Genomic DNA, 12,503 nt, shown 5'->3' on the forward strand with positions numbered 1-12,503 from the left:
GTAAAAATGCACTAAAATGTCTGCAAAGCTTTTTGCTAACGATGCATGGAAAGGCTAGGCAATTGCGCTACGTTAATCATACTCTAAATATCCGCGAAGAACATTTATGTGCAACTTTCTCTGAAACGTGGAGTAGTCGATGACCACAGCGGCCAGTTATTAGAGGAAACCACGCCCATCTGCACTCCGGAATAAGCAAGTAAGAAAGAATTAAAAACATTAAGGTCTACAAAGCAGTCGAAATATATTACACCCGATACACTCACCTCAACTGAACTGCTCTAAATCACGTGTTCATGCTATAAACTGGGAATAAATCGCCGGCAAACAGGTGTTATGTGGGATTAATTTATAAGCAGTGGTTTATAAAAGCAATTTGTCTTCATGCATGCAATATCTGACACATATATCATGAGATATAACTGCAAAGTTTTGATAATGAATGCTAATCAAAACTGCATGAGGAAATAAAATATATATCTATGGGGCGCATGTAAAAAATGCTGCTTTGATGTCGTCATACATTATGAGTTTTGCTCAAAAACTTTGCTTTCGTTCATGAGAAAACTTGATAAATGAACTCATCACTTTATGAATCGTTCTTATTAACAGTACACCTGACGTTGCAGTTGTGATTAATTCTGATAAGTCATCATGGGTAAATAAATGCTATGAGGAATCAAATTTCCTTTTTTGTTAGGGGAAGCTGCCTTCCACTTTCACTCTTGCTCCCAATCTACATGTTTGGGCTTGCTGAGGCCTTCCTTCAATGTGCTTTTGCTCGCCATTGAGCGGACTCATTTCCGCAACTGTTTTCAAATGTTCTGAAGGCCACGGGACCGGAAATAAGTGCACTTGCAGCTAGCAGCCGCGCTTGTACGCTTTTTTCCTCGCCTTGGTAGCTTCCTGCACACAGGGGTGCTTCAGCAGCCGTACAGGCGCGGGTAAGCATCCAATTTTCGTCGCTCTCGCGAATTGTGCGATCTAAGGGTTTTCGCTGTATTTTATGAACCTTCTACGGGAGCAGATCAATATGCAGAGATAGTAATTGTAGCTACGGTAACGATTCCTTGAAGCTACGATGCCAGCAGGGGATACGCTCTTCATCCCGCTTTATTGTGAACTTGAGCATTAATTTGGGAACGAAAAGATGGCTACGGGGCTGGATGGTAGCCTTGCGGGAGACATGCGCCACAAAAAAGAGATTTTCTAAATTTAAAACTCCAAGTGTGCTTATAGGGCAGGAAATAGGTCTCTTCAGCGGCCAAGTCAGAAGCGCAAAAAACTATTTCTCTGGTGTCGCAAAATACCACGACACAATTATTCATCATCTACAAGACGTTAAAGTAACGAGAGTTACCTGTTTGGTTTACTAGAATTGATATGAATTAGATTAAAGCTAGGTACACCAATAGAAATACGAATTTGACATCTTGTATTTATAAGTGACGTCACCAATAAATCTCCAATTCGATATACTAATGACGTCACCAATCGATCACCAATTGGGTTGCTATATTGATTTAAAATCGGGCCGCCATCTTGAATTCAATGTTAGAATTCAATTCTAACTTAGAAAAGACTTAGAAAAGACTATTACAGTGAGTAACTATTAGTAACTATTACAGTGAGTAAACATAGACAAACATGATTCAAAAGAGTGTACGGGAAGAGATACCTTTTCTATTCCTTTAGACTTCAGGGTCGTCTCTACCGGGGCTTTTGATGGGCACATGGGTGCAGTCAATGTACCCTGTGACTCCGGGAAACGCACCGACCTCATAAAACTTCGTCCTTCGACCTCATAAAACTGCCCTTGCTTCCGTTGGGCTCGGCACGTTCACATACTTGGCGAACAGACTTTCCCAAATGCTTCTGCAGACTGCGGGCTGCGACACATTCACGAGGTCCCCCACAACAGTCTGCATGGCACCGGTCCCATAAAAGCGGAGTGCGATGAGCAGCTTCAGTGCGGGTTGCAGCGAAGCTCCTCTGTTGTCTGCCTTGTCCCAAGTTTGCAGCGCCGCAAGTAAGGCTAGCACAGTTTCTTTGGAGAAGCGGTAGCGTGCTGAAAACTCGTGGTCGTTGTAGAGCTCCAACGGGTTGAGGCGATCTGCGAGATTCCGCAGCCGAGGCGACACCGGAGGTCTGTAAACATCGCCGTGCAGAACTCCAGCTGGGTGGCGTAAAAACCTTCGGTATTCTTCAAAAATGCCGTCGTCAGGGACATACGTGCGTGAGAGCATTGTCACTCACTTATGTCCCTGCGCCACAGGAAGAATCATGCGCTACAGGAAGAAAGACGACGGGGCGGGCACTTCGCGACTGCTCGGCTGGCTCGACGGCCGCCTTCGCTACGCGCGCGCAGAGCTGCTGCGGGCGGTACTGTGTGGACACCCTTGTGGGAAAGCAACCCTTCAGGTAAAGGAGCGGGGTTAGGAAGCATGAAGGTAGCATGCCGGCTCCCTTAGCGTGGGGAAGCACCAAGGAGACCCTAATTTAGGTCTCCTTAGTAAGGGACATTTCAGACTTGGCGTAACGTCGCCTTACGGCGCGTGAGGCGCCCTTAGTAAGGTAAGGAGCGTTTTAGAATGCGGGCCGTAGACTTAGAAAATTCCACGCCGAAGGAAGGTGGTAGCAGACCCCAAGAAATCGAACAACGTGATGATTAAGAGCTAACGCTCTTGTAGTGAAAAAATGAGAGAATACTTAAGCTCCATCTTAACAGTATGATGCAAGGCCGGTAATGGATTTTCAGAAGCTTGAAGTTATCTTTCTGTATCTATTCGCAGATCCAGATAGTGCTCTTTCCTTCAATACCGCGTAACGCTTAACGTACCGCCTCTAAGAGTACAGCGATACACACACTTGCCTAGAGCTCTCGAACGGCGCTGTTTGTTTTGAACGAGGGCGGCGATGGTGAACAATCTCAGCGTTCGCTTACACTACACACGAAATAGTCCCGAAAGAAGAAGATTGCACAGCCGTCGCTGTAGCTCATTTGGTAGAGCACCGGACGCGAAACTTCCGAACCCACGAGGTCGTGGGTTCGGATCCCACTGGCGGCATATCGTTGTTTTTCTTCTGCTTTTATTATTCTCCCATCTATAAAATAACACAAGGTTTAAAGTGAGACATCACTTATGCTCCTTGGTTTGGTGACTGTTTTTCTTGAGTTATTTATGTCATAACGAGCTCCTCTCTCCATTCAGTTGTCTGCTTTGTAGAGAGTGGATAATTTGTAAATTATTGCGAAATTAAAGTCCGCTCTTAAAAAAAAATGACACCTAATTTCTCACCTCGGAGCACCTAGTCGCACCAAATCATGGGCCTCTTTCATGACCTTACTGAAATAAAAAAATTCTCCAGCGTCTATGACCCGTGCTGCGTATATCCAAATAAATTGTCAAGTTCAGAAGACTACAAGCGCGTCTCGGGTTCCGAAACGTGACCCAGAGAAGTTTTCTTAAACTCTTGCTCACAGGTTGCGTACGCCCCAGGTGCGTGAGTAGCAGCAGCGGCGTCAGAACGTTACCAGGAAGGCCTCATGACCTCGCGTATGAGAGGCAGTTGCCTCTAAGACCGCACCACTCACGATCGTTTCTCCGGCGTTCTAAAATGCCAACAGTCCTTCTTCTTCGATTGACATAGCGTCCTCTTACGGCCGGGCACTGAACACACACCACGAGCTGTATCTGCGCAGTGCTAACAGTTCGATTCAGGCAGGTACAACAACGGACATGGGCATGGCCAGTCGACTTAAAGAGCTTAGGGCAGGCCCTAAACTTCCTATGTATTCAGCGCCTTTTTAGAATTTTTCTCTGCAGGAGGAGGAGGAGGAAATGAAGGGAGGTTAGCCGGAAGAATAACGGGTGTGCTACCATGCACGGGGGAAAGGGTTGGGGGGATGAAAGAGGAAGGAGAAAAGAGAGTAGCGGGAAGTTGCTGTCGCAATGCAAAGTGATTGCGTTGGGCAAAATCACAGCCTATCGTGCCGGCCGGAAGTTTTGAAGGAGCGGAGCAGTGAGGCCTTCACCGCCGACGATCGGCGCGGCCAGTGGCCGAGAATCTTCATTTCCGTCAGTGGGCGCGGATCCAGATGCTGCAGTGCATGGCAGAGAGACTGCCTTTCGGTGCTGTAGGCAGGGCGTTCACAAAAAACGTGGGCTATAGCCTCGGCACGCCGCAGATGGCCCATGCATCGCTATCAGCCCTACCGATTAAGAAACAATAATGCTTGATGAAAGCTACACCAAGCCATAGGCGACACAGCAAAGTTCCTTCACTTTGTGGTAGGCCAGATGGAAGCCGGAGCTTCAGATCTGGGTCCGAGATTTGTAAATACGAATTCGAAAATTGACCTGAATTCCACCCGACCGCCACGGCTGCGTTTTTCTGGGTGAAAAACGCCAAGGCGCCCGTGTGCTGTGCGATGTCAGTGCACGTTAAAGATATCCAGGTGGTCGAAATTATTCCGGAGTCCTCCACTACAGCACCTCTTCTTCCTTTCTTCTTTCACTCCCTCCTTTATCCCTTCCCTTACGGCGTGGTTCAGGTGTCCACCGATATATGAGACAGATACTGCGCCATTTACTTTCCCCAAAGACCAATTAATATTATTATTATTATTATTATTATTATTATTATTATTATTATTATTATTATTATTATTATTATTATTATTATTATTATTATTATTATTATTATTATTATTATTATTCCACGCGGCAAGCGTGATGTCGCGCGCCAGTGGTCTAAGCCTACCAGCTGCGTCGGCTCTCGAGATGGGATGAACACACATTCGCCTTCATGGTGACCAGTTCGCGCGGCCTAGTCCGCGCAGTGGTTGCCTGCGATGCCGCTGTGTCTTGGCAAACAATATCGTGCTCTTTGTTGATGGCGGTGTGGTGGAGTTCTCGGATTTACGCGACCAGTTGTTCATGGGACCCACGACGAAGAGGAGATTCTAAATCTTGGAGGACTGCACATTGTTCATTAGGCCTTCTTTCACGTTATTCCCAGCTGCGTGTCGTTTGTTTCCGAAATGTAATGAGAGTTTTCTAGTAAATAGTCCGAATTACGTTTCCAAAGCGGTATATTACTGGTGTTTTTTTAATTACAAAACACCTTTAGGTTTGGTTTATAGGGCGCATAACGTCCCAGAGCGACTTAGGCTATGAGGGAAACCGCAGTGAAGGGCTCCGGAAATTTCGACCACCTGTGGTTCTTTAACATTCACTGACATCGCACAGTACAGGGGCCTCTAGAATTTAGCCTCCATCAGAATGTGACCGCCGCGGCCACGCGATCGAGCCTGCGTCTTTCGGTTCAGCAGCTGAGCGCCATTACAAGTGAGCACAAACACCTTTATAAAAAGCTGCTGCAAACGTGACACCATGGTTGCTGAGGCATCATGTGCGATAACGACTATAAAAATGAGCCGATGCTGAGACAGTGATCGAGTATCGCTCGTTAACACATTTGACATGGTCACCAGTTGGAATCCCTGCCGCTGGCTAGACTGTAACTTTACTATTAAGTGTGTGCTGCACGAAACGCTGAATCGTATGACGCCTTCAGGAACATTCTGCGGCACACGGTTGGCCCACAAAAATTACACGAATCTCGGGACGAAATATTCCGACTTTTACGCCTGCGAGACCGGGATATATATGCCGGATGGACATAGTAAGCTTTCTAGTTTTGGCGCCCCGGCGTCACGCTACCCCCTGTTATTAGTTCCTTCCGTTATGCAACCACGTTGTTTACCGCGGCAACCACTTAAAGTGCGCCATCTTCAATTATCTCCGTGAAATCAGCATAATTCGGAGGCTCTAAATGCTACCAGTAGAGCTAATGCTCTAAATTATTAATATATTTTTATTCATACTCACGGATATAAATGAGTTACTCACGTTACTGCATAAAGCTCATTCAGGACTTCTTTTTGTATAGAGGGTCAGAATCGTTTGAACATAAATCATTGCGAAAGCTAATATTTCCCCGAAACATTTAAAACTACTCTGGCAGTACTGCTGCATAGCCAGATAATGACACTGTTCAGGATTCATTTGTTTATGGATGCATTATACGCCCCAGCTATTTCAACAAATCTTTAGCCGTTTTACACTCTAGGCAAGTGCCATAATTCTCTTGTGCAAGATGAAAGTGCCGCCCGCCAGAGATGCAGAAGGCTCGTTGGAACATAATTTGTTGCGCAAGCTAAACTTATCTGCGAAACAGCCCAAAACTACCCTGGGTCGACTGGTTCCTACTCATATAATGGCCCAATTCTGAACTCAGATTTTTATTGAGCGGATTGTATACACTGGCTATTTCTGTAAAGTTTTCGCCTTCTTACGCACTAAGAAAGTGCCATATTTCTATAATTTTACTTGTGTATCAATCATATTTTTCTTAACTAATCTACCCGTCGTTTACCCTATCGCATTGGGTGGAGCACTAAGAAGTAGGAACTTAAGGAAATGGATAGGTTGCATGCGACGTGTTCATCACTTGACCATTCGAAGTTTCGGCTGCAAATTGTGGCTTCCACCTAGGGTTCCATCGTACGCTACCAGTTGCACTGTTCGCAGCAGGCCCTGTTATAAAATCCGACTGCGCATGAAAAACTAGAAATTGGTCCTACTTCACCAGCAGGCAATTCGCCTTTTTGTATGACATGACTTCAAGGGGAGGTTGAATTCGCGGGCACACATATTGGAGGCTGGCAGCCTTGGCCCCTAAATCACCACGTACAGCGCCTACACGTGCAGAAAGCTGTTTCTCGCGGGTACCAACAGCTGCGCATTTGTGCCACGTCCTGCCGCTAACGATCCTTCATGTCGCCATGTGGAGCATGCCGCGCGGCACACCATAGATGGCAGAGGTGCTGTCGCTGCAGAAGACCTTGCCTGTGCATAATAATTGGCAGTTTCCGGCTCAGCCTTTATGCCAAGAGCGTTTTCTTGCTCTTTCCCTTGTGGAGAATTCTCCTTTCAAGACTGGGCTTGGCTTTGCGTCTCTTGAATGAAGCAAAACTTTTAGTGATGACGTGACGTCAAAGTGACGTGACAGGGCGACGAAAAATGTAGTGTGACGACGTCACACCCGTGCTCAGTCACAATAGCTGCCAATTGCCGACAGGCGAGAGGAAGAATGATAGACAGGGACGCGCGGTGGCAAAACCGCCTCCGCCGAAGCGACGACACTGGTTTGTGCAACAGATATCGCAGGAGCAGACGACAAACCAGCGATATCATCACTGGATGACCTCAGTGTGGCGACAGTATTCCCAAATGAATTCACCAAAATTTTTCATTAATCGTTCGTCGTATAGCATTTTGGGTGGGGTCATAGCAGTTACCTTTGCACAAAGCTTACATATTTCAGTCTACTCGTACGCTTGCTCGCGATAGGAGTTCGGACCAATCACATGTGCACCACCTTCAATTGCATGTTTTCTGAAACTAAATTCTTCCATAAGTGCGGTCGAGGTGACCACCGAGATGTTTAGATGTGAAGTTTTAGGCTAGCTTGCGACAGGAGGCGACTGCGTGCTTTACTTTCCTCAAAACACCATGCTTTCGCATTCCTCCCCCTAAGCATACTGAAGTGTCCTAAGAATTTTTTTTTTGGGGGGGGGGGACAGTACGAACGGGCGATGTGGCAGTTCGAAATGCAACGAAATGTGGGGATGGTGGCAGGGGTGAAAAACATTTATTTATTATTATTTACAAGAGAGATTTGGAGCTGGTATTAAGGGCCAGCCCCTTATAAATAACAGAAGAGGTTCCTTGTCCTGGACCCCGGTGGCTTCTGCGGCAGCTCGGGCCATAGCGACGAGGGCTATGTAAGAGCAGCCGAGCAGGCCAGCCTCCCAGATATCTCGGGTAGGTGAGAGGAAAAGCTGTAGGGGTAGTCCAGCACATCTCTGTAAGCAGGCAGAGTTGTTCCTGCGTATCGGCGCGTCATTTTGCATATTTACGTAATTTAGAGAGTCAAAAACATGCTATCTTTAGTAATTAAAGAATGTGCTCAAAATTATTATGTAATAGCTTAACTTGGAGAATACCTAAATAATCAGCGATTCGCTGATGACATTGCCTTGCTGAGTCAATCAGGAGGCGGAGTCCAAATAAGGACCAGAGTTTTACAGGCAGAGCAGAACGGTGTTTCTAAAAATTAACTTGCAGAAAACCAACGTAATGTTTCACAATCTAGCAAGGGACCAACAGTTCACGACTGGCAGCGAGGTGCTGGCAGTGAAAGGAATACGTCTGCTTAGGGCAGGTAGTGACAGCTGATCCGGATGATGAGAGGGAAATAACAAGAAGGATTAGAATTGGGTGAACCACACATGGCAGGTCCTCTCCGATCATAAATGACAGTACCGATATCCCTCAAGAGAAACGTGTACAACAGCTGTATTTTACCGGTACTCACCTATGGGGCAGAAATGTGGAGGCTAAAGAAAAGGGTTCAGCGTTAGTTAAGGTACAGAGAGGGGGTTTATTGAAAGCTTAAGTTAATTACAACGCAGCGAGCTATGGAAAGAAAAATCATAGGCGTTACGTTCAGAGACCGGTAGCGGGCAGTGTGGTGTGTGTGAGGGAACAAATGCGGATGAATGACATCCTAGTCGAAATCAAGAGGAAAAAATGGGCTAGGGCAGGACACGCAATGCGAAGACAAGATAACCGCTGGTCCTTAAGGGTAACGGAGTATATTTCAAGAGAAGGTAAGCGTAGCAGAGGTCGGCAGAAGGAAGTGGACGAAGGAGAATAGGAAGTGTGCAGGCATAGGGTGGGCACAGCTGGAAAATGACAGTGTTAATTGGAGAGACATGGGAAAGGGCTTTACACTGGAGTAGATGTAGTCAGGCTGGTGATGATTATGATGATGTTCAAAACTTATGGTCACGCATAATAAACATTAGATATTAAAAAATACAGCGTGCAGGATAGGATGGAGGAACGTCCGTGTGTTCAGACCCTCTATGACCCATTAAGATTCCACTGTGGTATTGCATCGGCAGCCCCATCTGGGCTGGCCTTGTTTTTTTCGTATAGAACCTGCGCAGAACACGTGCATCCCTCAGAAACGCTTTGCATGCCGGCTTGTGCAAGCAACGACGAATGTGGGCAGCTAAATGGCCCCGCCACTTACCGAATCGATATTCCGGCGATGCTCTAGCAAGCGCTCGTTAAGACAGCGCCCAGTTTGGCCGATGTAACTTCTCCCGCAGGCGAGGGAAATTCTGTATACCACGCCAACCTCACATTTAACAAATGCTTTGGTGTGCTTTATTCTGCAGGCTGGCCTCCTCTTGTCGTCATTTACACGGCGGCTCATCCGGCCCAGTTTTTTCGGTGCCGGAAACGCCACACGTGCTCCGCACTTGTCGCCGGCCTTTTTCATACGAAGAGAACTGATGCCAGTATGGCACCACGACAGGCCGCTGTTGGGAGCGTGACTTTTCTTCCAGCCTGCACTGCCCACCAGACTTTACCTCATGAATCAGCCTTTCGGCTACAGAGGCTACAATTTCTTTCGGGAAATCGGCCTTCTCCAGACGCCTTAACTGGGCACCAACGCTGTCACGAACTTGATGTTCGCAAGACTTGTCCAGAGCACAGCGGATGCAGTTTATTGCAATAGCTCTTTTTACGAGCTTGGAATGGGCCGAATGATAGTTAAGAATTTGTTTTTTCGACCGTGGCTTATACTGCCAGCACACACGCATTTCATGAAAAATAAGGCACACATCAGGGTATTGGATGCTACCATCCTGCGGGAGTTCATGCGTAACCTCAGGCCAAAGGCGTTGCTGACAAAAGCGTCCAGGATGCTGCCCACATAGATACCTCTATCCTGAGTCTGAGAAGCGTTCATTACCACGAGGTAGTCGTCAACGTACCTAAAAACTTTCTGCACGCAGGCGTTGTAAAGGGACGCCTCAATGCGCCTCTCAAAAGCAGATAAAAATATGTCACTGAAAAGAGGTGCGAGCCAAGAGCCTATGCAAACTCCTTTTTTTTAATGAATTGGCGATTGTTAAAAGTAACGATGGTGGATGAAAGGTAAAACCGTAAAAGCTCTAAAAAATTGTCGGTAGATAACGCCTTGAAGTGGTAGATAGTGCCTTGAAGAAAGTGCATGCGCGACTTCAGCACACTGCGCCGAACCAAGTGACCTGTATTGGTGAGTGCAATTTTCCTGAAAACGTGAAAGCTGTGCTAAGCTGCGGTCTAAAGTTTTGCGTTCAGCTTAAAGAAGAACCTGTACAAATGCTCTCGATAGTCAGTGATGTGGCGGCTGCAGCCAGCCCAGAGGACCAGGAACGCTGTATCGCTGAAGGCGTTGAGTGCCTGCGGATAAGGAGTGCCCCTTTGGCCCCCAAATTTGAAATTATTTCCACTGTAAATTACCTGCAGAGCAAGGATCTTTCACTATTAGTGGGAGATAAGGGGGGCTGTTTCGCCGTGATGACTGAAGCCATCTTCCGACAGAAGGCAAGCGAGGCTATGACAAAAAAACTTTGTACCGAAGTCTCTGTCCCTAGGCAAGGTGAAGAAAAAGGCTATCGCCTTATGTGAGGAACCCGCCGCGGTGACTCAGTGGTTAGGGCGCTCGACTACTGATCCGGAGTTCCCGGGTTCGAACCCGACCGCGGCGGCTGCGTTTTTATGGAGGAAAAACGCTAAGGCGCCCGTGTGCTGTGCGATGTCAGTGCACGTTAAAGATCCCCAGGTGGTCGACATTATTCCGGAGCCCTCCACTACGGCACCTAATTCTTCCTTTCTTCTTTCACTCCCTCTCTTATCCCTTCCCTTACTGCGCGGTTCAGGTGTCCAACGATATATGAGACAGATACCGCGCCATTTCCTTTCCCCCAAAAAACAATTATTATTATTATTATTTCGCTATGTCTGAAACGTCATGTCAAACAAGCTATGCTTTTTCAATTGATGTGGAGGATTTGTTCTACTCAGTACCTCATCCTGAGCTTTTCCGCGCTGTTAGAGATTTTATTGAAGACGCAGGGGCTGTAGGCTTCCAGAACATCACGGGGTTATCTACCGACAATTTATTTAGAGCTTTTACGGTTTTACCTTTCATCCACCATCGTTACTTTTAACAATCATCAATTAATTCGAAAAGAAGGACTGTGCATAGGCTCTTGCCTCGCACCTCTTTTAAGTGACATTTTTATCTACTTTTGACAAGCGCATTGAGGCGTCCCTTTACAACGCCTGCGTGCGGAAAGTTTTTAGGTACGTTGATGACCACCTCGTGGTAATGAACGCTTCTCAGGCTCAGGATATATGCATCGGGGTGGGCAACATCCTGGACGTTTTTGTCAGCAACGCCTTTGGCCTGAGGTTTACGCACGAACTCCCGCAGGATAGTAGCACCCAATACGTTGATGTGTGCCTTATTTTTTGTGAAACGCACGTGTGCTGGCAGTATAATCCACGGTCGAAAAAACACTTAACTATCATTCGGCCCATTCCAAGCTCGTAAAAAGAGCTATTGCAAAAAACTACATCCGCTCTGCTCTGGACAAGTCTTGCGAACATCAAGTTCGTGACAGCGTTGGTGCCCAGTTAAGGCTTCTGGAGAAGGCCGATTTCCCGAAAGGAATGGTAGCCTCTGTAGTCGAAAGGCTGATTCATGAGCTAATGTCTGGTGGTCAGCGCAGGCTGGAAGAAAAGTCACGCCCCCAACAGCGGCCTATTGTGGCGCCATACTGGCATCAGTTCTCTCATCGTATGAAAAAGGTCGGCGACAAGTGCGGAGCACGTGTGGTGTTTTCGGCCCCGTAAAAACCGGGGCGGATGTGGTGGTGGTAGTGGTTTTATTAAAAATAATAGTAAAAAGGAAAGAAAAGATTTTTGCTAGCCCCGGCATCTGCCATCGATACTGAAGCACCTGAGCTGGGGCAGCGGAAATAAAGGGCAGCAGGCAGAATGGAGAAATGAAATGAAAGAGTTGAGGGGACAGGAATAGAGGACAGGGGGAGAACGCCGCGTAAATGACGACAAGAGGAGGCCAGCCTGCAGAATAAAGTACACCAAAGCACTTGTTAAATGTGAGGTAGGCGTGGTATACAGAATTCCCCTCGCCTGCGGGAGAAGTTACATCGGCCAAACAGGGCGCTGTCTTAACGAGCGCTTGCTGGAGCATCGTCGGAATATCGATTCGGTAAGTGGCGGGGGCCATTTAGCTGCCCACATTCATCGTTACTTGCACAAGCTGGCATGCAAAGCGTTTTTGAGGGTTACACGTGTTCTGCGCTGGTTCGGCACGCAGCGAAGCCAGGAAATTTTCGAAGCCCTATGTATATTGAATGAAAAAGATAAGTTTGTCAGTTCCCCATCTGTCGCGCTCGGAAAAAAGTTAATTGTTTATTTGCAGGCAAATGTCATTGTAGGTTCAGGCAGGTAAATCAGGAAAAAAGAAAACAAAAAAGTCTGTGATGTGCTTTTGTACGCAGTAGG

General features: G+C 47.0%; 2 protein-coding genes across 3 annotated transcripts in view; one reads left to right on the forward strand and one right to left on the reverse strand.

Annotated features, from left to right (window-relative positions):
• Nucleotides 1-869: 869 nt before the first annotated feature.
• Nucleotides 870-12,503, forward strand: part of LOC144104193 (vitamin D 25-hydroxylase-like) — a 43,115-nt gene continuing 31,481 nt past the window's right edge. The window contains exon 1 of one of the 2 annotated variants that reach the window (XM_077637064.1): nt 870-944. The gene's annotated coding sequence lies outside the window, so the exon portion shown is untranslated. Of the gene's footprint in view, nt 945-12,043; nt 12,208-12,503 lie in introns of those variants that run through there. The other variant, XM_077637065.1, reaches the window with a different exon arrangement.
• On the reverse strand, nt 1,803-2,246 carry LOC144103613 (uncharacterized). Its single transcript, XM_077636284.1, has one exon. The coding sequence runs from the start codon at nt 2,244-2,246 to the stop codon at nt 1,803-1,805; it is 444 nt and encodes a 147-aa protein (XP_077492410.1).

The sequence above is a fragment of the Amblyomma americanum genome, chromosome 9 (assembly GCF_052857255.1).
Source record: "Amblyomma americanum isolate KBUSLIRL-KWMA chromosome 9, ASM5285725v1, whole genome shotgun sequence".
In the NCBI taxonomy this organism is placed as follows: Eukaryota; Metazoa; Arthropoda; class Arachnida; order Ixodida; family Ixodidae; genus Amblyomma; species Amblyomma americanum.